This window comes from Crotalus tigris, unplaced genomic scaffold (assembly GCF_016545835.1).
Source record: "Crotalus tigris isolate CLP2741 ecotype Arizona unplaced genomic scaffold, ASM1654583v1 scf7180000018826.840336, whole genome shotgun sequence".
Taxonomy (NCBI): domain Eukaryota; kingdom Metazoa; phylum Chordata; class Lepidosauria; order Squamata; family Viperidae; genus Crotalus; species Crotalus tigris.
Window position 1 is genome coordinate 325,628 of NW_024097216.1, and position 26,880 is coordinate 352,507.

Below are 26,880 nucleotides of genomic sequence, written 5' to 3' on the forward strand. Positions count from 1 at the left end.
AGGAGCCTTTTGAATCGCCCGTCGAGTAGTGCTGAGGGCAAAACATTGAAACGGGCTAGGGAAAAGACTCTTTTATACTTGGGGATGGTTAGAGTATAGAAATATGAAGCCATCCTCAATCTATAATTATTAGAATAGCTGAAGATCAAAGGGGAGCAGGTTTTGTTGGCTCTGGATCTTAAATATTGCAAATCTATGTCCACAAGCTGTTGGACTACCCTAAACGTGGCGTCCTTGAGACCATAATCTCCCAGAGCATCCCCCGTACAACCTAGCAAGTGGAGTTTCTTCGTCAGCTCCCTCTCGTAGTTCAGTAGTTTGTTCATGGAAAAAAAAATCTATATGGTTGCTTGGTGGCACAAAATAATACAAAAAATCAATAGTTTGTAAGAGAACTTCAGTCCTTTCCAATTCTGTCCAGTAATAATGTGGCAGTCTCAAACATGTTGAACCAGAAAACTTTTTTCAAATTTTTACATTCTTGCCTGGCTTTTGGGGTAGCAGCTTTATAGTCGTTGCTGCCATCACTTACCTTCTAAGGAACATCTCACTTGGCATGCTCTCCACAGCTCTAGTATTTGAGGGAAATAGAGCTCTGATTCCATGGTCATTTTTGGCACTTAATAGATAAAAAGATATAAAACAGTATCAGCAGTCCTTCTCTTCCTCCTTTTGAGAGATAAACATGTCTCATAGGGGATAAACAAAATTAAACTCTATTTAAAAGAAAGAGAAAACATTCTAATGCATGAGCTTTTAAATGGATATGTTAAAATAATATTAAGGGGAAATATTGTTTAGCTATCCAATTTCAAATGTAGGAAAAGATTCCAGAGTTATGAAGATGGAAAAGAATATAATATCTAATGCTTTGCCCCCATAAACCACAAGATGGTGCTGGCACAATACTAGCAAGACATGATTTAGATTCCCAAATGATATTTGTGTTATTAAAAAAACAACACCCTGTAACTGCAGTATATTTTATGCAGCCCAGACTTGATTTAGTAATTAAAGCTACAAGTTGAATGCCAAATTTTCATAAATTTATAAAGTGACAATATTAACTGACATCCACAAAGCACAACAATTAAACTTAAACTTAACATGGTTTTTATCTAACTCTTATCCTGTTCTTCAGAGGTTGTAGAATCCAGTTCTCTTTCTTCTTCAGTTGTAATCTGGAAATTCTGTTTTTCCAGAAAATTAATTGAAGGCTTGAGAATGTTGATAGCTCTTTTGCTTTCCCATCCCTTTTTGCCACTTTTCTTTCAAGAGTTTTTCTCTGCAGTCTCCCCTAAAAGAAAGCAAAGCTTCTTTCTATCTAGGATAAGAGTGATTGGGGAATTTGATGTATTAATTATGTCACATACATAATTAATTCAAACTCATGTGCTAGTTGATTCTCATTTAAGTTGGTTGGCTGTGAAAATTGCACTTCATAACAGAACCCGAAGTCTTTAGTTAACATTTTGAGCTTATTTGGTTATTTAGATATTTCCTCCTCTCATATAAAATACCTGACAGAGCCTGCTTTCAGAAATGTCCTTGTTGAATTGATCTCTCTCAAAAGAATCAGTTAAAACAAAAATGTGTTCCTTTTATCTGCAAAGAATTTAATTAAATTTAATTCCTTTTCATTGACTTTTTTTGCTATTGTTTTTCTTTGTCTCTTGGAGACAAGTACATTCCAATTTTACATCTTGTTAAATGCTGCAAGTATTGACCCCATTACAGAAATATTATGCATTTTAACTTTCCACTAGCCTGTCTTTTTAATTAAAAAGTGGAAAACAATTTTAAATATGCTTTTTAAAAAAACTTTCTGACTGCTTTCCCAGTTCCAGCTTTATTTGTGCCTGATCAGCAAAACCCCACAAATTTAGTTTCCAGTAAGTATAATACATAACTTGTATTTTAGTTCCAAAGTACTTAAAATTCTTATTGGTGAATTGATAATAATCTGATCCATTGTTCAGTGTGTTTATACTAGTTTCATCTTACAGCTTGTGAAAGAAGACTTTGTACTGCAATATTTGTTAATTAAAATCATAGTATAATTTCTTTTATTTTAAAATCATATTTCTCTTCAAGATCTGTTTTTCATAAATATTTTCAAGCAATCCTTTGTTTATTAGAAAGAATAGTACTGACAACAGTATAACTGCAAACAAAAAATGCAAATACAATTATGGACTAACATGTAATCTGTATAAATAACCTTTGATCAATATAAAATTGGATTAGACAAATCAACACCAGATTAATATGAGGTCTTTCACCTTGTCTTTTTCAGAATAAGATTAATTAAAATGTTGATGGTTATCATTGTTATATTTTAGCAGTGCCGTGCTGAAAATTAGATGAGGATTTATCCTTTCATTTTAGTCTACCAGACCTCTAGGTTTTCTAAATTTTAATGTTTCAAAATTTATAAGTTATTGCTATCATTGCTTGATAGGATAATTGCGCCATTTCTTAAATGTAATTGTACTGAATTATTCATTGATAGCAGAATTTTTTATCTTATTATTTCAGAACTATTTTATAGAAATCATGACTTACTATGAAACCTATTGCTAGAGTTACTTCTGCAGCTAATCAGTTATGTATAAATATGAGCACTAATACATAATTTTTAGTACTATAAAATTATAATATCATTTGTCATGTTATCAGAATAAAGAAACTACTATGCTAGATAGAAGTGCAGTTATACAGTTACTCTATAATTTCTGTAATGCTTTTCTCATTGTTTTGTTCACTTTTCTTTGAAGGTTTTCGAATGAGTGGATCATGAGGAACATACTTTAGGGACTTGCCATAGTATGGCTGCTTCTCGATCTACTCGTGTTACAAGATCAACAGTGGGGTTAAATGGTTTGGATGAAAACTTTTGTGGCCGAACATTAAGAAACCGTAGCATAGCTCATCCAGAGGAGGTTCCTTCTCTTCCACAAGTAAGATCAAGATCACCAAAGAAGAAATCAGAATCTCTGCAGACTCAGAAGGGAAATAGCAATGGGAAAGCTAATGATGTCAAGCAGCACAGTTCTAAAGAATCATGGGTAAGCCCTAGAAAGAGAGGCCTCTCAACTTCAGAAAAGGATAATGTTGAGAAACAAATTGTGGAAAGTTGTGAGAAGAAACAAGTGGAACCTCTTTCACCAGTTTTAAAGAGAATTAAGCGTTGCTTACGCTCAGAGGCCCAACATAGTTCAGAAGAAGTGCTACCTTCTAAAACAGGGAAAGATCGGTTGGAACATAAAAATTCAGTATCAGACAATGTTACGGTCAATCCAGGGCCTAAACGAGCTTGCCGATGTCTTATATTGGACAATAGTGATAAAAGGGAGGTTAAAAAGGTAACTGTTTGTGCAGAAAAATTAAATCATTCTTCAGTAACCGAAGAACTCATAAGTTGTCAATCTGTCAATGGGGTTAATGGGAATGGCTCAAATGCTACAAAGTGTGGTGACTGTCAGTTGGATGGACCCACTGCACAGAACAGTGCTGATTCCTGTTCATCTGAGGAAAAAAGTATAGCAAACAATGGAAATACATCATCATTTTTTCATAGCAGAAATAAGGAGGACAGTTTTATAGACCACAGTGTGCCTTGCACAAATTCACAAGAACAGTTAACCTGTGAGGACCATAAACAAGTAAAGAACTGTTTGTCTGAGGAAACTGTTAAACAGACACATGAGTCTGGTACGGGTAAGGAATCCTGTTATGAAACCCAGTCATCTTTGTTAAGGGATTCTGAGGAGGAAGTAGACGTGGTGGGTTATAGCACTGCCACAAAAGAGCAGTCTGAAAACACCAACAGCAATCTGGACAGTTACGATAGTACAACTGCTTCAAGTGAACCTGAACCACCAGTTTTGGACTGTGTTACAGCTCCAATTTCATCAACATCAGAATCTCAAGAACATAGGTACACCTTGAGAACATCACCATGGAGGGCAGGCTCAACAAAAATTAGCCCTATTAAACTTAACTCTCCATGTAAAGAGAATGGACAGCTTGAGGAGAACAATCATACTGTCCCTGAAAAGAATGTAGAATCACGTGTTACTAATATCAGTGGATCTGGTGCAAACACAGAAATTGCTCCAAGTGAAAGGGAAAATTACTGTGATTCCAGAGAATACCCAGAGGAAGGACTAAGTAAATCAACTTCAGACAATAGACTTGTTACTCCATCCCTACCATCTGCCAAAGAAAGTGCCAGTCTTCATTCTGTAGAAGAAGAGGAGGAAGAACCTGACGTGTATTACTTTGAATCAGATCATGTGGCATTGAAACACAACAAAGAGTATGTGTAAATATGGTAACCATGGATTCTGCTTTTTTGTTTGTTAATCAGATTTCTAGTTTTCAAGTTTTTATATTTACCCTAGAACTAATTTGAAAAACGCTTTCTTTATTAGGCATTTACATTTTATCTAGTGGAAAAGTAACAGTTTTTAATCTCCTATCATTGCAGTTAAGGAGACTTATGTGAATCTGTTTTAATATAAATGTTGTAGGAGGAAATTCTTTTTAAAGCGTGCTTTCATGTTTGGAGATTTATTTAATCACATGTTAGTGATTTTTTTCATTTAATATAGAAACTTTTTTTAAAAAAACCCATCTATTATCTTACACATTTATTTGAATAATAAAATCTTTCAATTTGTAAATTAGGAATGATGTAGATCAAGTATACAAATATGATATTTGTCATTTTGACAGGTGCAGATCAGAAAACATTACTTATTAAATTGACCTCGTTCTCGTTCCAGTTTTGTTATTTGTGGTGCACAGGCCTGAGTTCAGTAATGGAGATACAGATATATGAAGTTGGTCTAGAACAGTGGTTCTCAACGTTTGTGTGACGGCGACCCCCATCACACAAACGTTCTGTGCATGCGCGGCGCCACGAGCATGCGCGACGCCGCCCCCTGAGGGGAGAAAATGGCAGATCGCCACCTTTGGCGACCCCCCAAAAATGGTCGATCGACCCCAAATGGGGTCACGACCCATAGGTTGAGAACTGCTGGTCTAGAAGGAAAATTCTTCTTCCTTAATCAGTTAGAATCTCTAAAAGATATTGAAGTGACAGGAGTTCGCCCTTTTCTACTTCCTGATTCTTTTATTGAAAGAACAAATTAGTAACTTCCATGTTCCCCTTGATGTTAGTATAAAAAGTGGATGTGGTTATTACCTCTCACACTTTCATCTTTGGGACTACTTTGTATGTTAGGAAAGGCAAAATGATTTTTAGAATTTCTGATAGTACCAGTTTAATTTAATTACGTTTTACATACGTAATCCAAGACCATATTTATCTAGTAAGAAACAAGTTTATATTGAATTCTGTAATTCAGATATGTTTAAACTTATAATTATTCTTATATATGTTGTCACTGCTATTTAGCAGCCTACAAGATTTTAAATAGATAAGGCAACAGTTTTCACTGAGAGATCCACTCACCAGATTGAGTGATTGATTTTAAAAGCAAAAACTGATTTTGATACTTAAATTGAAGCAAACATCCTAAAAAGTCATTCTATCAAATCACTTTTTTTGCCTTTCAGGATGTAAATTACTTCACGCATTTGTTTGAATTGTCTTGGCTTTATAAAGGAAAGATGCAGATTGCTTTTACATTTAGAATAATATTATTTAGGGAAATCTTTCAGTATTATTTCAAAAACGTGTTTTTTATAAAATATATGTTTTTATATTGCATATTGATTTTATCTTTTAAAATCTGAAACATTTCTGGCTTGTGATTGTAACCTAACATATTCTGTGGATTTTTTAAAATTCATGGTGGTTTGAATTTCAAATTTAAATTACGTTAAACCAAGTGTAAGTTAAGATTAAGTTAACTGCTTGATGAAAGCCATATACTGCTTCTATTTCAGAGCAAAACTGAGATTTTTTTGTACCAGTACTATTTTAATAGATAATGTTGAATTGCATGCATAACTCTTTTCTAAAAAGAAACTCACAATTTAGACAAGCAGTTTCATTTGGTGCTTGCTGAACTGGCAACTATAGTTGAAGACTGGTTTCAAATTTAAACCATTTGAAAAGTTGTCTTGGACTTGAATAGATTGATTATTATATTATTTGAATATATTTTCAGCACACTTGAAAGCAGATGAGTGTTTATTGTTCATAGGTACAAGAATATCACAGCTGTGGCTGATTTGCAGAAAACTGTTAAATGCTTAAGAAGAAAAAAATAGTTCTTTCAATGACCAAATCAACAAACCATCTAATTTCTGATCCTTGAGAAGAACATAGATGAAAAATTGTATGAAAACTGCAATTATTGGTAAATGTCAACAACATTGATTTGATATTACATTTTCCTTTTAGGATAATTTCAAATATGCAATTTCTTTTTCTCCCGCGCTCTACTTCTTTTTCCTGGTAAATCTGCTCTGGAATTACTTCTGTAGGCCAGAAATCAAGTTAAATTTCATGAAATAATTAAATTATTTCATTAAAATTCATTAAAATTAGGTGCCTGAGCACACTACATACAGCTTAATTGCTATGAGGAATTGTAGTCTTGCTTTTTTCCCACTTTTTGCAGATATGTCTCAATTACTTTTCCAATATTTTATTTACATCACATTAATTTTATATCACATTTCTAACTTTGAATTAGTCTGAGGTAAAGTATAAGTGTCAAAATCAGCACAGCTGCGCAATGCATTGTTTTCTTTCTGAAATGATAATTTAGGGAAGAGGAAAATAAAAGAAATTTAACACCTGGGAATTGGGGTTATACAGAATGACATTATCATTCTGTTTACTTGATCATGATTAAGTGCATTTATTTAGAATTTTAGCTTATCATGCCCAAGCAAGTTAGAATCATAAATCAGTATTTGCTTTGAAGTTTTGAATAAACCAGAAGCCTGTGTTTATATATAAGGCAAAACAAACTATAAACATAGCCATCTGCGTTTGATTAGTTGCTTAGCCTGGCAGGTAAAGAGGAGTCAGGATGATCAAATAGTGTACACAGGAGACTTGCTTCTTCCTGATAAGCCATGCTTCTGAACAAATATGAGCAATACATGTGCACCTTATTGTTCTAATTTTTGATCTCTATATAACCTTTACTTTTAGCCCCTTTTGGGTTAGGTTTTGTTGTAGGTTGGGTTTTAGCAGATTTTACCTGGATTTTTAAAATTTTATCAGATAAACCCAATGACTATATGCTCATAATATGCGATTTCACAATAGAATATGCAAGAATAATTCTCAGGGAAATTAAATACTCATATTTTCTTTAGGAAATGCAATGTATCTTGCCTATAATTTCAGGCAGCTTGACACTGCAGGTAATTCTTGGCTTATGAGCAGTCGCTTAAGACAAGTCATAGTTATGATGGATTTCCTGAGAACTACTTATGATCAGGTTTTGAAGTTTTGACTGCCACCCTTACCACTTACAACCATGTGATTGTATTTTGACTGTTTGACAACTGGCCCATGTTTATGGTCATTTGCATCCTCCTGGGATCATGTGACCATGATTTTTCTTAATATTATCTTTTTATTGTAAGCCACTCAGAGTTGCTTCAGCAGTGAGATGGGCAGAATATAAAATAAATAAATTTACAAACTTCTTTCCATTTTTTTTTGAGAGCTGAATGCAATGAAATTTCACTTTAATGTATGCTAATTAGTGTACATTTAAAGTGACAATAAATTTTCTATTCTATTCCTACTCTACTCTATTCTACTTCTGATTTCTGTCAAAAATGCCCATTGGCTAAATTTGCTTAACAGTTGTGTTTGCTTAGCAACCACAGTGTTTATTTCATGACCACATCAAAAAGTCATAAGATCAAGCATGGTCAAGTGGTGACCTGCTTAATGACCAGCACGACTTAACAGCTATAATTCTGGACTTATTATAATCATAAATCAGGGACTGCCTAACATGCTATGTAAACAACTGTTGCATAAGGGTCCACCCTATTTATAGCAACAGTTTGCAATTCTTTTAAATAAAGTATTGTGAAAAAATATCCACTTGGACAGATGAAGATCAACTGGTGCCCTGCAGTTTCTTTGGATTCCAACATTTATAAACTGAAACTAATAAAGGAGTATGAATGATATTGTAGATGAAAACTTGGCATATGACTTCTGTCTTTACTCTGGAGTATGGCAGTGTGTAGCGATATGTGTTATGGGATTAATCTCTTACCTTAGTGTTTGGGGATGATGAAAGGTCAACAATACTTGAGGTAGCACAGTTTGCCCACACTTTCTTTAGAACAGCGGTTCTCAACCTGTGGGTTAGGAACCCATTTGGGGTCGAATGACCATTTCACGAGGGTCGCCAAACAATGCAGTCCGCCATTTTTTCCCCCTTTTCCTTAGCTGTGCTACTCCCTTTTATTCTATTGGCTTTTGAAGGCCAATAGAATAGACTCTCTTGAATAGAGTTTAATTCTGTTGGCTTTCAAAAGCCAATAGGAATTGTCCAGGCTGTCTCTGCCCTGCTGAGCCCGCCAAAAGTCCCATTCTGCAAACAGTGCTGCAAGTTGTCTGCAGCGAAGGTGAGCTGTCTGGAAGTTTCCACCCCTCCCTGCTGAGCAACTACTAAAAATATAAGTAAAAGAGGGCCAGGGGTGGGAGGTGGGAGGCCAGTGGGTGCAGGGAGGGTTGCTGGCGCGTGTGGGGCCCGGCAGGTGCCTTACCACCCTTGGGCTGGGCCAGCTGGTGGCCCAGCCGGTGGCCGCCCTGCGCCGTCACTGACCCTTGCCAGCTACGCCTCGGTCGGCACAAGGGACGGCACCCCGCATGCGCGGCACTCCCCGGCAGGGAAAGTCCTTGACTTACGACCGGTTGGGTAGTCCTCGACTTACGACCGGTTGGGTAGTCCTTGACTTACGACCGGTTGAGTAGTCCCCAACTTACAACCGGTTGGGGGTCGCGGCATTAAAAAGGTTGAGAACCACTGCTTTAGAATTTCCAGAAAGGTGAGTTTGGGTTTTTTTTACATCTTTTAAATTATAATTCAGCATTAGAATAAACTCACATTCTATATTCCATTTTGAATCATAACATGTTTCTAGGGAATTTTGTCTGAGAAAAATAGCTAGAAAAAGTCACCATTTGTTATTTAAATAAGAAAAGGTTCACTATAGATCTAATCTTAGATTTCAAAGTAATATTATGAAGAAATACAAATGTGCTTTTTTCTGGTTTACTATTAGCATATTTTTCAGGATTTTTATTTTGTTATGATAAGCAGAAAATTAAAATAATAGAGAACATACTTGGAAGAGAAATCTGATAACAAACATTGGTACATCAGCAGCCTGGCACATTCTTTGAATATTTACATAAGGGAGTCAGAGTGTCAGTTAATTGAGAAAAGAACTTTATCTGGGAAAATAAAATATAAACCCATTCATTATTACTCTTAGTGTAACTCAGGGTTTTTTAAATTTTTGTATATAATTTAATAGTGTAGCTTGATTGTATTTTACATTTATGTTATATCTGAATTGCAGAATTTTGTTCCACATCGCAGAGGAAAAACAATTATATGATTAAAGATAATGCCTGAAGCTTACATATAATAGTTGCACGGCAACTATTATAAAAGCTTCTTATTCTTTAGGATTCTGAGCAGTTCTGAAAAAAAAAAAAAGATTTGGCTTTCTGCAAACAGTTTGAAAACCTGTAAAACAACAGGGTTTTTAAACAAACAGAAGGCTCATGTGGGATCAGAAGCTCTTTTTAAAATTCATTTTCGCAATGCGTGCTCCACTTTATATTTTATATTTATTTTTAATTGGATTGTTTCTCTAGGATACTTAAATTTTTAGATGAAGTGTTTATTTTTTGGTTTTTAAGTTTTAGCATAGGTTGATAATGTCATTCTGCAATATGCAATGCAATATGTAAATCTTTTAATTAGTTGCATGAAAAAGTTTAAAGATTCTGCTGTAAATATTTCATTGAATTCCTAACTAAGTGGAAGTTGGCACAACCTTTATTCTTTTCTGTCGAACATAAGTTGAGTGCAACATCTTTCTGTAAATTTGACTGTGCATGTACTATTTAATATCATATTTACAGATGTTAAGATAAAGAAGCAGTGAATAAAACTGGGGTAGAAGATTGGGTGTTCTTTCAGTTGATTCATTGCTCTTTTTTAATTGCAAAGTTCTTAGTAAAGCCCCAAAGGATGATTGATTCATTAGCCTTCAATTAGCTTACTGAAGACAGTTCCATAGCTGAGAAAATATTCTGATTTTACAACTTGTCAGATAATTTTGTCTTCTTGCAACAATAATGAACCTATTTCTGCTTCAGTAACTGTCAAGCTTTGAAAATGAAGATACTCTTACAAAGCAGAAAAAGACTATTTAAAGAAATCCAATCTTAAACCCAGCAGTTCCAACTGCAAAAGCATTGCTGAGAAACAGAAGAAACATTTGAACTTGCTGAGGCAAGATCTGGGTGACTTCTGCTAGAACCATCTCCAAAGTGAGCAGATTTGCAAAACAGTTCATTGCAGATCTTTCAAAAAGTTGCTTTGTTACGTCAATATTATATATAATTTACAGATTGAGATGCAGTTGTTTTGACAATTCAGAGTGCAAAATTAATAATTGGATATTGTTATCTAAGTTCCTTTCCAATGTCAGAACAGATAAGGTAAAGACAAATCCAAATGGTGTCAGGAAGTAGTTTGTAATTTATTTGTTTGTAACATTTATTGGCCATCCATTTTAACTTAAGGTAACTGGGCAGCATGCAAAGTATAATCATTTTAAAAAAACAGAATTCCAAAAGAAATTGAGAATAGTGCTTTTTGCAGTTTGTCATTGAACAGCAAGTAGTTATTGTTAAGGTTATGTGATAAACTGATATCTGTCTTTGAAGATTCTTGTGTTAATGCATAATTTATATTGTATGTCCTATTTGATAGCTTTAGTTTTAGTAATATGAAATGATTATTTTAAGCTCAACAATACCTTTTTTCTGATCGGTTAGACCAGGGGTCATACTGGCTCAGGAATTCTGGGAGTTGAAGTCCACGAGTCATAAAAGAGCCAAGGTTGCCTACCCCTGGGTTAGATATACTCTGTTTCATTAATTTCTGAGTAGAATTCATTATCTCAGAAAGACAGTTTACTTTGATAATAAGTTTATGTTCATCTCTGTACCAGTAAATCTGATGAAGAATGAAAAATAATTTTATGCAAAAATTTTAAAATATAATATTCTGCTAATAACAGCAGCATTTGAATTTCTACGTGATATAGAATATTTCTTCATTATAAGGCACTTTCTCTATTTTACCACAAAAGCACTATAATTATCAGTTCAAAATTGTACATATTTTGTACTCAGGTTTTATCTGGAAATGTAACTCTCTATTGTGATTTGCTTTGGAGAATATTGTCTAGCGGTATCCAGCTCAAGGGGGTGGTCCTCATCTCAGTTTCTTAGTCGAGGGAGCCAACATTATCCAAAGATACTTCCATGGTCATGTGGCCAGCATTGAGCATGCATATTTTCAACTGCAGTGAGCAAATACTGCCATGAATTCAGTTAAGCATGTCAGTCAACAAAACCAAGATTTTCTTTATTTCAGGTTATATTAATAAATTTTATGTCGTATATGATGGGCAAGAATATGACTTGATGCTTAAATTGTACTTATATTGCTCTACTCCTAAATAACTAAAGAAATCCTAGCATATCCATTTATAATTTAAGTAACATTAGCCTATGTTTATTTGTGGCAACATGTATACAATAGTGCTATGAGACCTAAATAGTAGTTTTACATGACAGTTTACATGTTTTTCCAGTTTTTCTTTTTTAGGACAGTATTTGTTGTATTTATATGTGAAAGATAAGAAGAAGCTGAGAGAGATATAAGCCTGAAGGTTGAAAACATTCACTGTAATATTGATTTTTATATAGAATTCTAACAAATATAAGAAAAGCCCTAAACTCTTTAAAATAACTTTGTTGCCACCCAGAAACAAATCATTTGATTGTGGAACTTGAAATATATTTATTAATATATTATGTAACTGGAAGTTGAGCTAAAATTACTGTGGGGTCCTTGGTGGTCTTTGAGCCTGGTTGTTCTCTTACAAATATTTTATTATCTAATTAGATAACATCAGTGCCAGAAAGGAATGAGGTTTTTAAATGTCTACAAGAGAATAACCGAGCTTAGAGATCACCAAGGACATCAAAGTTCAACCCCGAGTTATAAATACTCTCTTCTATTGGTAAAATTACTTTCTTTGACAGAGCCTTAGAATGTTGTCTGCAATAGTTATGTCAGTACTCTCTAGAATTAAATCTTTGACTGACTTGATCCAATTATAGGTTTTCATATTAATTTAGAGAGATGTTTTTCTAAGCATGCACTTACAGAATTCTGTCTCCAAGGAAGCTTTCCTCAGTTTCCGTTGCCATCTTTTAGGAAATAGCAATATATTGAAATAGTATGTTCAGTTTCAAAATCTTAAGCAATTTGTTTATTCATTATTGAGTGTTTGTATTTTGGCTTTGTTTTTAATTATAGAGCAATATTTTATACAATCAAAATTTGGATTAAAAAGTTTTCATTCTTCACACACCTCCGGGCAAATTTATCTAGCTTCCTGGATATTTAAAATGTTATGGACATTGGAGTGTAATGTAGTTTAATACTTCTCCTCCAACTTGGTCCTCTCTAGTTTATGAATTTAATGTTCATCCTGCTTTTTATATATATATCATCTTCAGAGATGATACATGTATTTCGTGCTTGTAGCATTTTTAGAAGGCACGCAATGAAGTTAAGAATCTTCTTAAGCAATATTTATAAATACATTGGTTGCACTTTTCCATTACATAGATATTGATTCAGGATATTGGAGTTGTTTGGTGGTGGCAGGTTTTTTTTATGGTACAGTAGGTAGCTGGAAACTTAATTTGAAGTTCCAAAAAAGGTTATCATTCCGTGCAGCATCTAGCTTTTTTTTGTATCTGCAACATTTGTTTTATTGTTGATTTTCAAAAATGTTGCTTGCACTACTGTCGTTGAATATTAAAAGAATTTCTGACTTTTTTTTTAAAAAAAAAGACTTGTAACATTCATGGTTCTGTTAATTTTTTTGTTGAGTCTTTTAGATAAATGTGCTGGGTACTAAGGTTTTGTTTTTGCTTTCATTTCTACTTCCACTTTGGTTTGCTTGCGCACAGAAGTCTATAGTGAGCTGTTTCCCTTTATCTCTGTAGTTATCAGAGACTGTTACAAACGATTGCAGTACTCGAGGCTCAGCGAACTCAAGCAGTCCAAGATCTTGAGAGTTTAGGCAGACACCAGAGAGAAGCACTGAAAGATCCCATTGGATTTGTGGAAAGTCTCCAGAAGAAGGTATAGCAATGGGAATCTTCTCATAAGCGATGTTTGATAACTGATACTTCATCTCCTGCAGTCATTGAGAGTAAATAGTAATAATAGGAAAGTAGGTGATCTCTGCAGAGGACCCCTTGAGTCTATTGTTCTAAAATCATTTCTTCAAAAGCTGTGTTTATTTAAAATTGAATTAGTCGTTTGTTTAATGAAATCGGATGAATAATGGTGGCACCAATTCCTTTCTCCCTTCAGTATGTCTTTGCACCAATTCTCTTGCTTCATTCCATCACTGGGAAATAGCAGCTAAATATGCCATTTGGTAATTTTATCTTCAGATTATTGATTTTGTGAAATATATTTTATTATTAAAGAACAATAATAAAATGTGCTTAATGTGGTTTGATATCTATATATTGAACATTGTTCAGCTTTAGGTTTTTTTGTTTCTAGTTTGTAGCCTCTCTTAGGATATAATTGTTCAGAAACGTAAGTGAACAAATAATTTAATGGTAAAAAGATAACAAATGGTGATGAGATTTTAAACATCTGTAACAGTTTTAAATACAATCTGTTAATGAGCCATCATTTTCTGCTTCTTCTGTATTTTACATAACATGTTTTTATTACTCTTGGAAGAATTCCTTAAATGTGTGGCAGTATAATAATACAGAGCTTGAGATCTTGCCTTAACATTGGTCCAAGCATATGAAATTTTGTATCATATTACTTGGTGTTTTTTCTGTGTAAAATTTTCACCTTTTTTTCCCTGCCAGGTTGATGTAGGGCTTCCTTTTCCACAAAGAGTTGTCAAGCTGCCTGAGGTATCCTGGGACCAATACACCACAAGCCTTGGGAATTTTGAAAGAGAATTCAAAAACCGAAAGCGTAACAGTAGAAGAGCCAAGCTTATTTTTGATAAAGGTAAGTATAAAATCATTACGCTTTACAGAAAAAAAAAGTCAAATGCACTCTATTAATTTTTTTAAAAATTTTGTAGGTTTACCTACAAGACCAAAAAGCCCTTTGGATCCCAGAAAGGATGGAGAGACTACTTCATACTCTGTTTTGCCTTTTAGTGATTGTCCAGAAGCTTCAATGAACAACCGTCCACAAGTAAATATGAACAAAACTAAAGTAATGCCTATATTTTCCAGAGTAGTTCTTTGAAAAATGAGATAATTTATTTGGAAGAGTGGTAGTCTTTGCCTTTTGATCAAATTATTCTTAAACTTATTAATAAAGGAAGGTTACAATGCCTTATTCATTTGTCAAAACCACAGTATCCACTTCCCACTAGGTCAGTAGGTGATGGTTAGGTCAATATATGCTTTTATTTCTGCATGGTCTTTAGCTTTGCTAGGAGTGAATTAACTGTTTGCAGCTCTGCTGTGCTTCCTTTTTTGGTCAATAAATGAAGCCAGGTTTTCCTCTTGATAGGTAAGGAATGCAACTGCTCAACAGTACAAACCAGAAAGTATTTTCCTTCAGAATCTGCTGTTTTGATTGCAGTATCAGACAGGCTAGAAAAGCCCAAATCTACTCGCCTTTTTGGTCATTGCTTAGCTATAAAGGTCATGGGGTAACTTGACTCTGAGGACTAAAGGCTTTAAAAATCTCTCGATATCAGAAACGGAGGAGAAAAAGGGTTTCATGGGGGAAAAAACAGCTGGTGGTTGGCTGTTACAAGTTGGTTATGATTAGTAATAGTTGTTGAAGAGCAAAGTGTTGCTAGTTCAGCTTCAGTGGAAAAAAATGGGTTTTAAACTAGAGGTTCCTGTTGAGCAAATGAGGTGTAAAAGAATAGTACTTTAGAAAGAAAGAATAATTAGGTAGTTATATGAAGTGATTATTTTTGATTATGCATGTTCAGATTTTTCTCTTTAAAATCATATATGGGTTTATGAATGTTGATCATTCTGTTCAAGAACTATGCATCATCCATTTGTTTTGCCAACATAATGAGAAGGAATAATTGCTAAAGGAAATAATAAAAAGTGGAGGGTTTTGGTCAATATTAGGACAGGGATGGGCATCTATATCAACTTTATGACCTGTGGATTTCATGCTGGCTCAGGAATTCTGGGAGTTGAAATCCACAGGTGTTAAAGTTTCCATAATTGTCCATCTCTGTAGTAAGAAGGATAAACCCAAAACACATTAAAGCTTGGGGAGGTGGTACCAAAGAAGAAAATGCAAGTGTGGTGTAAGCACTCTCTGAATATTTTGTTTGCTCCTTGGGCTGAAGAAAGGGCTAAGGATGCCAAGAGGAAAGGGCAGAGCTGAAGAGACAGGATTCCATTCTATTTTAGGTTCAGTTATCAAACCTGATAAAGAAATAGAAAATATGAATATGAGATATAATTTGAAATCAAGTCCTAGGATGGCATTAATATTTGTAGTTGCTATCAATAGAATGTTTAATTTGATATACTGTGGTGCGATAGGTGATTATTTTGGTAACCGTGTGACAACTCTTTTTATTTGATTGAAATTCATTTATGGACATTATCTAAATTCCTATCTTGTTATATACTATATTTAAGCAGATGATAAGGGGGCGACTTTGTGATGAGACCAAACCTGAAACTTTTAATCAGCTATGGACAATAGAAGAACAGGTAATGCAATAACTGTAATTTTAAATCCTATAGTATTCATCTTGTTTTTCTGTTCTGTCTCTATACCTCTTTCGTCTAGTGCAGTTTCCACTAAAGATGACTAGATATTTTTTTTGTGTGTGTGTGTGTGTGTGAAAATCAAATCATATTGACAACTTTCATTGTTCATCATTTCAGAAAAAACTTGAACAATTACTTTTGAAATATCCTCCAGAGGAAATAGAATCTCGGCGATGGCAAAAAATTGCAGATGAGTTGGGTAATAGAACTGCAAAGCAGGTAATGAGCTGCATTACTGTTAATTTTTAGACACTAATAAATAGTTTCTTTTATATGGTAAAACAGGTTTTAAAACAAATGAAACAATTGTGTTTTTTCTAAGCAAATACAATTCAAATACAATAGATGGCTTTCCATAGATGCCGTTCCACTCATTCCTGCCCCAAAGCCTGAGATAAAAGCCAAGTTTTTGCTGCCTTTCTGAAGGCCAACAAGATTGGGGTCAGCCATATGTCAGGTGTGGAGGTAGAGATCATTCTACAGGGCAGATGCCAAAATGCGAAAGACATGTCTCCTGAGCCCCATCAAATGGCATTGTTTTAAAGAAGTGTGCCTGCCTGTTAGAATGTGTGGGACAGGCAGATATCATTGGGTAGAGCTGGTGTCAAACTGCCGGCCCGCAGGCCGGACACATCATCTGGAAGCCACACCTACCCCATTGCCAGCAATGGCAAAACTGTCCCGATATGTTGCGCGATGTCACAAATTTGACATGTCTTGGGTAGAGGCAATTCTGCAAATAACAGTTAGGTGCCATGTAGGGCTTTATACTGTAGGTGGCATCCAGTACCTTGAACATCTAAAAGCTTAAAGGAAGCCAATTTTCCTTGCTACATAATGATGCATGGGCACCTTCCCATAACTACCTGGAATGCTGCATTTTTGCCCATTTGTTGCTTCCAGATGGCTTTCAAGGGCAACCCCATGTATAGCATATGATGTAATAGTCTCGATGGAAAGTGACTAGGGCAAAGTGACAGCAAGCAGGCCTACAAGACAAATTTGTGCAAAGATCTTTCTGCCACAGCTGCCACCTGCTCTTCAAGCCGGAACTAGGAATCTAGGAAGACCCTTAACTTGTTTAATAAGTCAGCGCAGGGGAGTTCAACCCTATTTAGAAGCAAAGATAGAAAGTTTTCCGTTCTGGGATCTAGCAGACCCAAATTGCAAAAACACTCAATTTGGCAGGTTGAGTCAGACTGTTTCCATCCTGATCTCCACAGTCTCCAAATATTGGAACAGAACCGTGACAAGCTCAGTTGATTGGCTGAAGGACAGAGATGTTTGGTCCCATGCTGACAAATAACAGTTCCTACCAGGCGGAACCGGAAGTCTGAAAATTCAGGCAACTTTTAATGGAGTTGGTTTTGATGAGAGATTTGAAAATGAGGGTGGAGAGTCCTTATGAGTGGAGAAGAGTACATTGCTCTTGAATTTTCATAGTATAGAAAATAGCTTGGTAGCGGGAGGAGTCATTCATATTTATTTTTCTTAAGTATTAGCGTACATAATTATTTAGTGTTCAAGAATTCTATCTTTATATATTTTCTAATAGATTTTTTTCCCCTGTCTTTAGGTTGCCAGCAGAGTGCAGAAGTATTTCATAAAACTGACTAAAGCTGGTATTCCAGTTCCAGGCAGAACACCAAACTTGTATTTATACTCTAAAAAGGTAAATCACAAGAGTTTGAATTAATTTCCAAGATTTGCTGTCCTTCAGTCCATGATAAAAGCCATTGTTCATGAAACCATCCGGTGATGCCGAGCAAAAAAATAGTTATTTTTTTTTTAGTGACAGTTAATGTGATAACTGGGTTTCCAAAGAAAAATTAAAATTTGGGCCCCAAATCATTAGGCAATGCTCTAAATCTGAGTTGAAGCAGATTCTCAAATTGGGTCCAACTGAATATGAATAGAAGTTTGTGAAATCAAAGACCCCAGTCTCTATGCAGAATTTTTTATTTTAAGTAGAATTGATGTCATCATTCAATATGGCGTGGTTAGGAACTGAACTCTGATCTTCCTACACATGAATAAAGATTGTTGACTGTGAACACTGGTGCAAAACTACCCTTTACCTTAATTTAGTGATATGCTCTGTATTTACATTCTTTTGCCAATCATAATTTCAGATCTTTTCTATCATTGCCCTTTCCGTCATTTAAATTCCAGGCTTCTTACATGACAGCCACATTATCTTGTACTACAGTTAGCATCTTTTTAAAATGAATAGATCATGGGTACACGACCTGCTTTTTTCAGTTATAGCCTTTCAGAATTACACATATTGGTACTTCAACCTGCTTGATCAGAAATTTCCTTGGTCAGAATTTTCTACAACTAAACATTTTTTCGTAGGAACCCTATTTCATCCCTGTATATTGACAGAACTCCCAACCGGTTTACTTTTTAATAGTCATTTTATTCCACTGTCTTAGCCTCTTTCCCCAGAAATATTTCCTGATATGAGAATCTGTTGTGATTTTAATTTCTCTTGTACTGCAGTTTGTGTGTGTGTTGGGGAACTGCTTCATTTTGCATCCTTCTTGATCATTGCATGGCACTGAAGATACAGCACTTTAACAATAACAGCAATCTGCCATCTGATGATTCTTTTCTGTGCCTAATATTTTTCGTATGAAGGCCACATTGCCAATTGGTTTTCCTTCCATTTCTAGGCTTTTAATAAACATGCCATGAGAAATTGGTAATCCTGCCTTCAGAATCCAACTTTTGATTTCCATGGAGTGCCACGGGCAATATTGTGGCATGAGCAATTCTGATCTTTGTAGGAGTAGACATTGCTGCATTGAGTATCTTTTTCAAACCTTCCTAGTTCTTCTACCAAGTGCTGGTTTGCAGCACATTTCTTGATTACTTGTTCTTTTACTGTTAATGGTTGATCCTAAGAGGCAGAAGCTATCTGCCACTTTTATATCTTCATTTTCAGTTCTAAGACTGATTGCTCTCCCTGTTGTCATTAATTCGGACTGAAATTAAAAGCAAAATCATTTTTTTCCCACTGAACTTCTTTACTTTGATTACTTTGGGGTGATGTCATCAGCATGGCACAGTTTATTGATGATTCTTCTTCCGATTTTAAAGTCATGTTGACCTTTCAATTCAGCTTCCCTCTATCTATATATACATCTATATATACATACACACACATAAGCACAAACACAGAGAGCATATAGGTCAATTAAATAAGGAGAGAATATACAGACTTGTCTCATTCCTTTGCCAACCTGAAGCCATGTTTCACCATGTTCTGTCCATACTGTAGCTTCTTGACCTTTCTATAAGTTGCTCACAAGGACAGTGGGATGTTCTGGATTTCCCATTTTTCTAAGCAAATTCGCTGCTTGACATGATTGACACAATCAACTTTTTGGGGGCTTTATCAATTGTACATTGTGAATCAACAATAATGTTTCAGGTTTGTTGGCCTTTTCTAAAGCTAGCTTGAATATTTAGCTTCTCTTTCTTGGTATAGAAATTTAATCTGTATTATGCTATCCTATCATTTTGCTAGCATGTGAATTTTGTCAGAAAACAGACCATGCGCATCTATTGTGGAAAACTATATACAACTGAAACTCTCCTGTTTGCGTATAACCTTTAATTAGGCAAAATGATCAGCAGAGCAACAGTTTTTGAACCAAGGTACCTCAATTGTGTTAATTTACAAAGTGAGTCCAAAATCCAGGACCCATGACTCCTGCGGAATTGAAATTTGGCAAATTTCAATGTTATAAAACATTTTATGACATAAACATTATAAAACATTTTATGACATGATACAAAAGTCATAAAATATTTTCCGTGGTAAACGTCTGATGCTTGATTGGGCTATACGCTTTCAGCTTGATCTCCTTTCAAGGCAGATACATCTCTGAATATCTCCCTGAATTTTTGAGAACTTGTTAGTACATTAGAAGTTCTGCCAGTGTTGAAGGCAATATGGAATCTGGCATGGAAATATTTATGAAACAGTGCCTAATACCTGGTAATGATGAAGTTATTTTATGCATTAGTGAAATTAAATCAATGTCTGTTTCTTTAAAATTTAAAGCACAAAATGTTTCTGTAGAGTTGACAATTTAAGGTGGCAAAATGTCATTATGAAAGCTGTATGTACAAATTACACTTTGGGAACAATTGATACTAAATATACTGTTTTGGAAAAATGACTAATTGAACAATTTATTTTCCAAAATATTTGTGATTAGCTGAGAATAATGTTATAACAAATAGATATCAAAGATATTGTTAAAAGGTTTTTATGCAGCTCACATTTTTTCTCATTCTTTAAAAATGGTATCTCTTCACTTCTGCTTAAAAAGTCATATTTAAATGTTTTAAATAATCATCAGTTATTGCATATAGCATTTTTGTTTAGCTAAGAGGTTTGAGCACACCTACAGCAACTAATTTTAAAAGTTCAAAACCAGTTCAGTCTGGTTTCATACCTGGTTTTTGAATGAAACAGTCTTGAAGCTGTCTATAAATTATTTTTGTCAGGAACTAAGCATAGGGTCTTGTTCCTTTTAGTTATGCTTGTGACCTTTTATATTATTAATTATGGATTTCTTTTATGCTTGCTTAGGTGAGGATATTTTTAGTCTCCCTAAAAGTAATGTTGTGAGACTTATGCTCAATCCCTTTATCTTTGTGCTATACCAGTTTTGATTTTGCCTCTGATGCTTTCAGTATTTATATGAAACTACTGGGAGACATTATGCAAGACTGGGGAATGTGTGTGTAATAATAACAGTATGCTAATAATCCTATCTACATTTCCTTTCTATCGTATTCTGGAGTCTCTGGCAAGTTGTGAATTAGTGCTTGGGGTCAGGAATAATTTGAACAATTGTATGATTTTTATGAGAAAGAATGGTAGTGTAATCTCTTAATCCTCTTAAACTATCATTTACATAGTTTTCCAGTATTTATATACTTATGGATGTTTGTGAACTGATTAAAGGGAAGTGATTGGTTGGTTGAATAAGTATTTTTTCTTCCTACCATCCATGAAAGGTAAGAACCATGTGACCTAATTTTTAACAGATCTTATGCTGCTACATTTTCTCTCAGTTCTTTGCCTTTCCATAAGGGAGGGTTTGCTGCTCCAGCTCCTCTGAATTTTTGCTCTGTTTTCTTTTTAGATCGCTCACTTTCTTTCTAATGTTTTTTTGTTTGTTTGTTTTGCTTTAGTTTCTTCATCAATTGTTCCTGTGACAGGGAAGAGGGATAATATTCTTCTTTTGTAGACATGTCATCTTTGCTATCTTGCTCTGCACATGGCTTCCAATGGTGAAACAAGTAAAACAAAATAAAATCTCAGCTATCCATACAATGAATAATAACAAAAAGATAAACTGTCCTAGTTGCCACAGAGACCGTTGTGAATAACCATTATGGCAAGATTTATGTTGGCACAGATCAGGCAGTTGCCTTTCATCTACCTTCGTGCAGATATGACAGAAGCAGCAGTTTCTTGTTCCTACATTAATAGGTTTCCAATTGCTGCAAAGCCTCATACATTATTCAGAAGTTGGATAGCTAAAGATATCTTCTGCAGCCCTCGTGGCAGGGGGCCACGTGGTGCATCACACCGATACTGCTGCTCATGACAGGATACCACATAGTGCATTGCACTGGTGCCCCCACTTGTACACGCCAAACTGAAGGAGCAGTTTTTAGCCAAAAATGGTTTTAGAGCTGAGAACAACTTATTTAAAAGAGCTGTACCTATTCCATTAGAATATCCATGCTGATTCCTTTTTAATAAAAAAACCCAAAACTTTCATGAGCTTTAGACATTTATTTTACCTTCATCTTTCATAATCTCTATATGTGTTTGGGTGATGTCAGAAAGTGAATTATGCACAAAATGCTCAGGACTTACATCTATTGTTCAAGCCTCTTAATATAATTTTCCCACCCCTCTCATTTTCAGAAGGGGGGGGGCAGACTATACATTTCACAATAACTACTAACAAGAACGTGTATTTTCATGAGTTATATGACTCAATGTTTATCTAAGCCATTTCACATTAAAATTCCCCTTACCAGAATTCATATAGTTTTCCATCCATTTGTCAGGTCTTCATATGGGGCTTCTCAGAAATACTTAATTAGTGCTGTTTCATTGGTTTTCCTTCATTTCATATGTCAAGTTTTAAAATTGGTCGCATCTCTGTCCCTAAAGTGAACATTGGACATTTAATATGAAGGTTCTTTTGCCTAGAAGAGATAACAAAGCCACACATTAATTAACCTGTTTTGGCACATGTCATCCAGTGTAAGATCTTATTCTGCCTTCCTACTTGATGGTCATAGGTTATTGTATTGGGAGAAGATTCTGTCTTTTATATTTTCATGCTATATAATACTAATTCAAGTTGTCTCATCTTAATCTGGAGCAAAGGATGCGCTGAGAATAGTTAAACATGAGGCTTAGCTGTGAAAACCTAGGATTGATTATCTCTCCTTTCTTTGGTAGGAGGGAAGAACCCAATGATTAGGAATCTCCATCAGCAATTAACTACTGAAATACATTGTTGCAGAATATGTTGGTTTTTTGCTTTGTGAAAAGAAGAACTTTAGTTGAAAATTAGAAATATTTTTCTCACTCTAATAATATGTGAAGCTTTCTTTCTGAAGTGGTGCTATAAAAAGTATATAAAGCCACCTTTACACATATCCTTATTTTTATTCCAGTCCTCTAATAGACGGCAACATCCTTTGAATAAACATCTCTTCAAGCCTTCAACTTTCATGACATCCCATGAACCTCCGGTGTTCATGGATGAAGATGACGATAGATCCTGTTTTCACAGTCACATAGCCAGTACAGTAGAAGAAGAACCATCAGTAGGTTTTGCATTTAAACTGATTTTTTTTAAATGCTATGTAAGAAAGCTCTATAAATTAATATAAATGACCCAGAAATGGCTGTATATGTAAAAGGTCAATGCACCTATGTCTGTTTAAATGCAATAGAAACCCAAGTGTTTTCGATCTGAAGGAGAGAAAAGTAAGACAGTATAGATGGACCTCAGTTTACAACCGTTCCTTTAGTAACTATTCGAAGTTACATGAGCACTGAAAAAAGTGACTTATGACCGTTTTTCATACCTATAACCATTATAACATTGCCTTTCGTCATGTGATCAAAATTCAGACACTGGGCAACTGACTTGTGACAGTTTCAGTGTCCTGGGGTCATGTGATCATCTTTTGCAGCCTTCTGACAAGCAAAGTTAATGGGGAAGCAGATTTACGTAACAACCATGTTACCAACTTAACAACTGCAACAATTCACTTAACAACCGGGGCAAGAAAGGCCGTAAAATGGGGGCAAAAATCACTTAACAAATGTCTTGCTTAGCAACATAAATTTGGGACTCAACTGTGGTCGTAAGTTGAGGACTATCTGTATTTCCTTTTCAAATTAGCAATGGGTGTCTCAAACAGACTGATTTATACATTCTACTAGGCCAGGGGTAGGCAACCTTGGCTCTTTTATGACTCGTGGACTTCAACTCCCAGAATTCCTGAGCAAGCAGGACTTTTTTTTTATGACTCGTGGACTTCAACTCCCAGAATTCCTGAGCCCAGAATTCCTGAGCAAGCATAGCTGGCTCAGGAATTCTGGGAGTTGAAGTCCACGAGTCATAAAAGCCAAGATTGCCTACCCCTGTACTAGGCCAAACCTGATCAGGGAAGGGCAGGCCTATCTCTTCTAATTTGTCTAGATATAATGGACAGTCTTTTGTAAGATCTGTGCACACACATACATGCCTAGTCCCTTCCCTCATTACAGGAAAGCATAAGACAACTCCTGGTTTTATTTTTTTATGGAAAAAATTCATGAGACAAATCACTTTAGAAGTCAGGGTTTCTTTTCCATTTTACAAAGTCTTTGGGCATTTTGTTCTTCCACTATTAAATCTCCTATTTCAATGTTCTGGTTTATAAGGAAACAATAAAATGACAAAAATCAAAGCTGCATTAAAATTTCTCATACTAGAAGTCGTATTTCAATAGTATTCAGAATTCTGAGTCAATTTAATTCTGAACTATTTGGCACTGTGGTACTAAGCAAAATACACCAAATTAATGTTTATGGAATTATTAGGGCAATTGTAAACTATCTTGAGCCATTTTCCAATATACCAGCCATGAGCAGTCACATCATAGAATGCCATTTATTCTGGAGTCTGTTTAGGAAGCGTGGTTTCTTTTACCTCACTCCTTCTTTCTGTAACTTTAAAAGTTGCAATTTTCTCTTTCTCTGAAATAGGATGAAGAAAGTATCCCTATAGCATATCGTGAATTACCAGAATATAAAGAGCTGCTGAAATTTAAAAAGCTGAGGAAGCAGAAGATGCAACAAATGCATGCAGAAAGTGGCTTTGTTCAGCACATTGGTTTTAAGGTTGGTAAAAATGCCAAAGGCCTCATATTTCCTCAGTTATCTAAATGGTGGTTTCCTTGGAAAATAAGATCCTAATCTGGGTTCAGCATTAAGTTTCCTAAGCAACGTAAGTAAAACTTCAAAGAGTTAGACTATTATGATTACCCTGATCTAATGGAAGATATATCTGAGGTCTGTAAATGTAATACACCAAATTTTACACATACACAATTATTGATTATGTTATATAATCAAACTATATATTCAAACCTGTACTCTACCAACTGTTTGGGAGGAAACCTTACAAGTTATTTTAATATATTAATAGAACATCGTAAGCAGTTTGCAGAAGTCTTCCTTTTACAATTTCTGGAAAGCGATGTTCTACCTGAGCGTTACAGCTTGGAAATTAGTAGTATGCTTTTTTTGTTTTTAAATTAGGTAATTTGTTTTGTATACCTCCCCAATCCAATGGCTTCTGATTTATTAGACAAAAACTGCTCATCATTCCTAGCTCATGTTGGCTAATTGAACTTCTTAGATACCCCATGAAGTTTTTTGTCTTCAATAATAATGTGGATATCTGAAAATCAGAGAAAAGAATTTGCTGTTTGCTTATATCACAGTGATAACCAAATTTGGATCTAAAATCACTTGTCCTTCTCAGTGAACCTTAAATTAAAAGATAGTGAAAACATTTTATTTTTTTCTCCCTTAGTCATTAAGTGAATTTAATACAGGAGGAATGGGAGAGATGAAAGCAAATTTGTAGCACAATGGAGTAAAATATAGGAATTTGCTGGGGAATGAAAAGAGGAGCACTTTAGTTGGAGGAGGCAGAACAATACTGTATGAGAAAACAATTGGAAAAGCTGAGAAGAGGCAAAAGAAAGAAACTGATTGAAAACGAAGTTTAAAATATTGACATATAGGCTTGTAGTTTGCTGCTTTGTCATAATGTTGAGAAGTGGGGAACTTAAAAGAAAAATAATTTTATTTTACAGTAATGTTAGCTATGCAGTAAAACTATTAATCTGGCAAGCTGTTTGCTTTTGGAGGGAAATCCCTGAGATCACTTTGCTAAATTTCTTTTCAGTGTGATAACTGTGGAACTGATCCAATTCAAGGCATTCGGTGGCACTGCCAAGACTGCCCTGCAGAACTGTCTTTGGATTTTTGTGATTCTTGTTCTGACTGGTAAGCAGCATGTCCTGAAGACCAGCATTGACAGTTATGTGGGCTTTATTTTTAAATGTCCATCTTACAACACATAGAGTTCATAACGTCTTTGGAATATATAAGAGATGCTTGTGATAATTTTAAATATATGTTTGTAGGGGGACATAAATGTTCATGTTCTTTTGTGCGCATGTTTATTGGCTGTATAAACCCTAAGGTTTTATGTTAGATATATTGTATGATGCAACCACAAATTTGGATTGCAAAAGTTACACATTGAAGGTCCAAGGTGAAATCTGTATATGTGGGGGGGGGGGAGGGAAACTATTGCAACTTAACTCTAAATATGTAAATAGCAGATGCTGGAACAAGTAGATAAATATGTGCAGAATATTTATTAAAGATAGGAACATATGTAGAATATTTTTTTAAAAATGGGAAAATGAATAGAGAAATGTTAAGATGTGCAGATGCTGGTAGAAAGATAATGGATGCTATTTGTTGCAAGAAAGGAATGTCAAGAGAAGGTAAAATAGCTATATATGAGAATCTGTTTCTGTCATAATGTATCTTGGGAGAAGAATAAAACCAAGCTGAATGCCGTAGAAAGAGATACTTAAAAATGTGTGGGCTAAACAGGAAAAGGTAGAGCCAAGAATGTATGGATGCTGAATGAATTTGGATTAAATACAGAATGTACAAAAGAAATATTTTGAAGTGGTTGGTAGTAAGAGAACAAATGTGAATTGACTTGCAAAACAAACACACAGAAGAAAAGTGAATGAGTTGAGAGGAAGGAAATGACTAAGAAAGATGTGGTTAGATGAAGTTGATGAGGTCTTCAAATAAAGAGATGAGAAATTTAAAGAAAAGGTGATGTATGAAGCAAGTGCATAGACATGGAAAAATCCATGTTTGCAAGTGTAGGAAAGTATGGAAAAGTATAGGTCGTAATATTAGTGATAACTGCAGTTAGATACTGTCTTTTTCTTATCCAATGTCTTAATTTCTTAATTTCTTTGGCTCCCTGCTTCTTTCTTTCTTTTTACAATAAGCATATTATTTTTCTAAAAGTGACTAGCTCCATGGGTAGGCATTCATGTTGAAAAACGTACCTTCCTGATATATGCCATTCATTCCGATAGGAATTTAAATATATCCAGTTTAAAATAGTGAGTAGATGATG

The 26,880-nt window shown here is 34.9% G+C and overlaps 1 protein-coding gene across 3 annotated transcripts in view; it reads left to right on the forward strand.

Moving 5' to 3' along the window:
- The window catches only part of ZZZ3 (zinc finger ZZ-type containing 3), a 49,231-nt gene that overhangs the window by 20,111 nt on the left and 2,240 nt on the right, over positions 1-26,880 (forward strand). For 2 of the 3 annotated variants that reach the window (XM_039356647.1, XM_039356648.1), the window contains exons 3-12: positions 2,778-4,321; positions 13,292-13,430; positions 14,186-14,333; positions 14,410-14,525; positions 15,956-16,030; positions 16,208-16,309; positions 17,667-17,762; positions 22,817-22,969; positions 24,402-24,536; positions 25,612-25,712. In XM_039356647.1, coding sequence (XP_039212581.1) covers positions 2,829-4,321; positions 13,292-13,430; positions 14,186-14,333; positions 14,410-14,525; positions 15,956-16,030; positions 16,208-16,309; positions 17,667-17,762; positions 22,817-22,969; positions 24,402-24,536; positions 25,612-25,712 — 2,558 coding nt within the window. In that variant the 5' untranslated portion in view covers positions 2,778-2,828. The remainder of the gene's footprint in view (positions 1-2,777; positions 4,322-13,291; positions 13,431-14,185; positions 14,334-14,409; positions 14,526-15,955; positions 16,031-16,207; positions 16,310-17,666; positions 17,763-22,816; positions 22,970-24,401; positions 24,537-25,611; positions 25,713-26,880) is intronic. The other variant, XM_039356649.1, reaches the window with a different exon arrangement.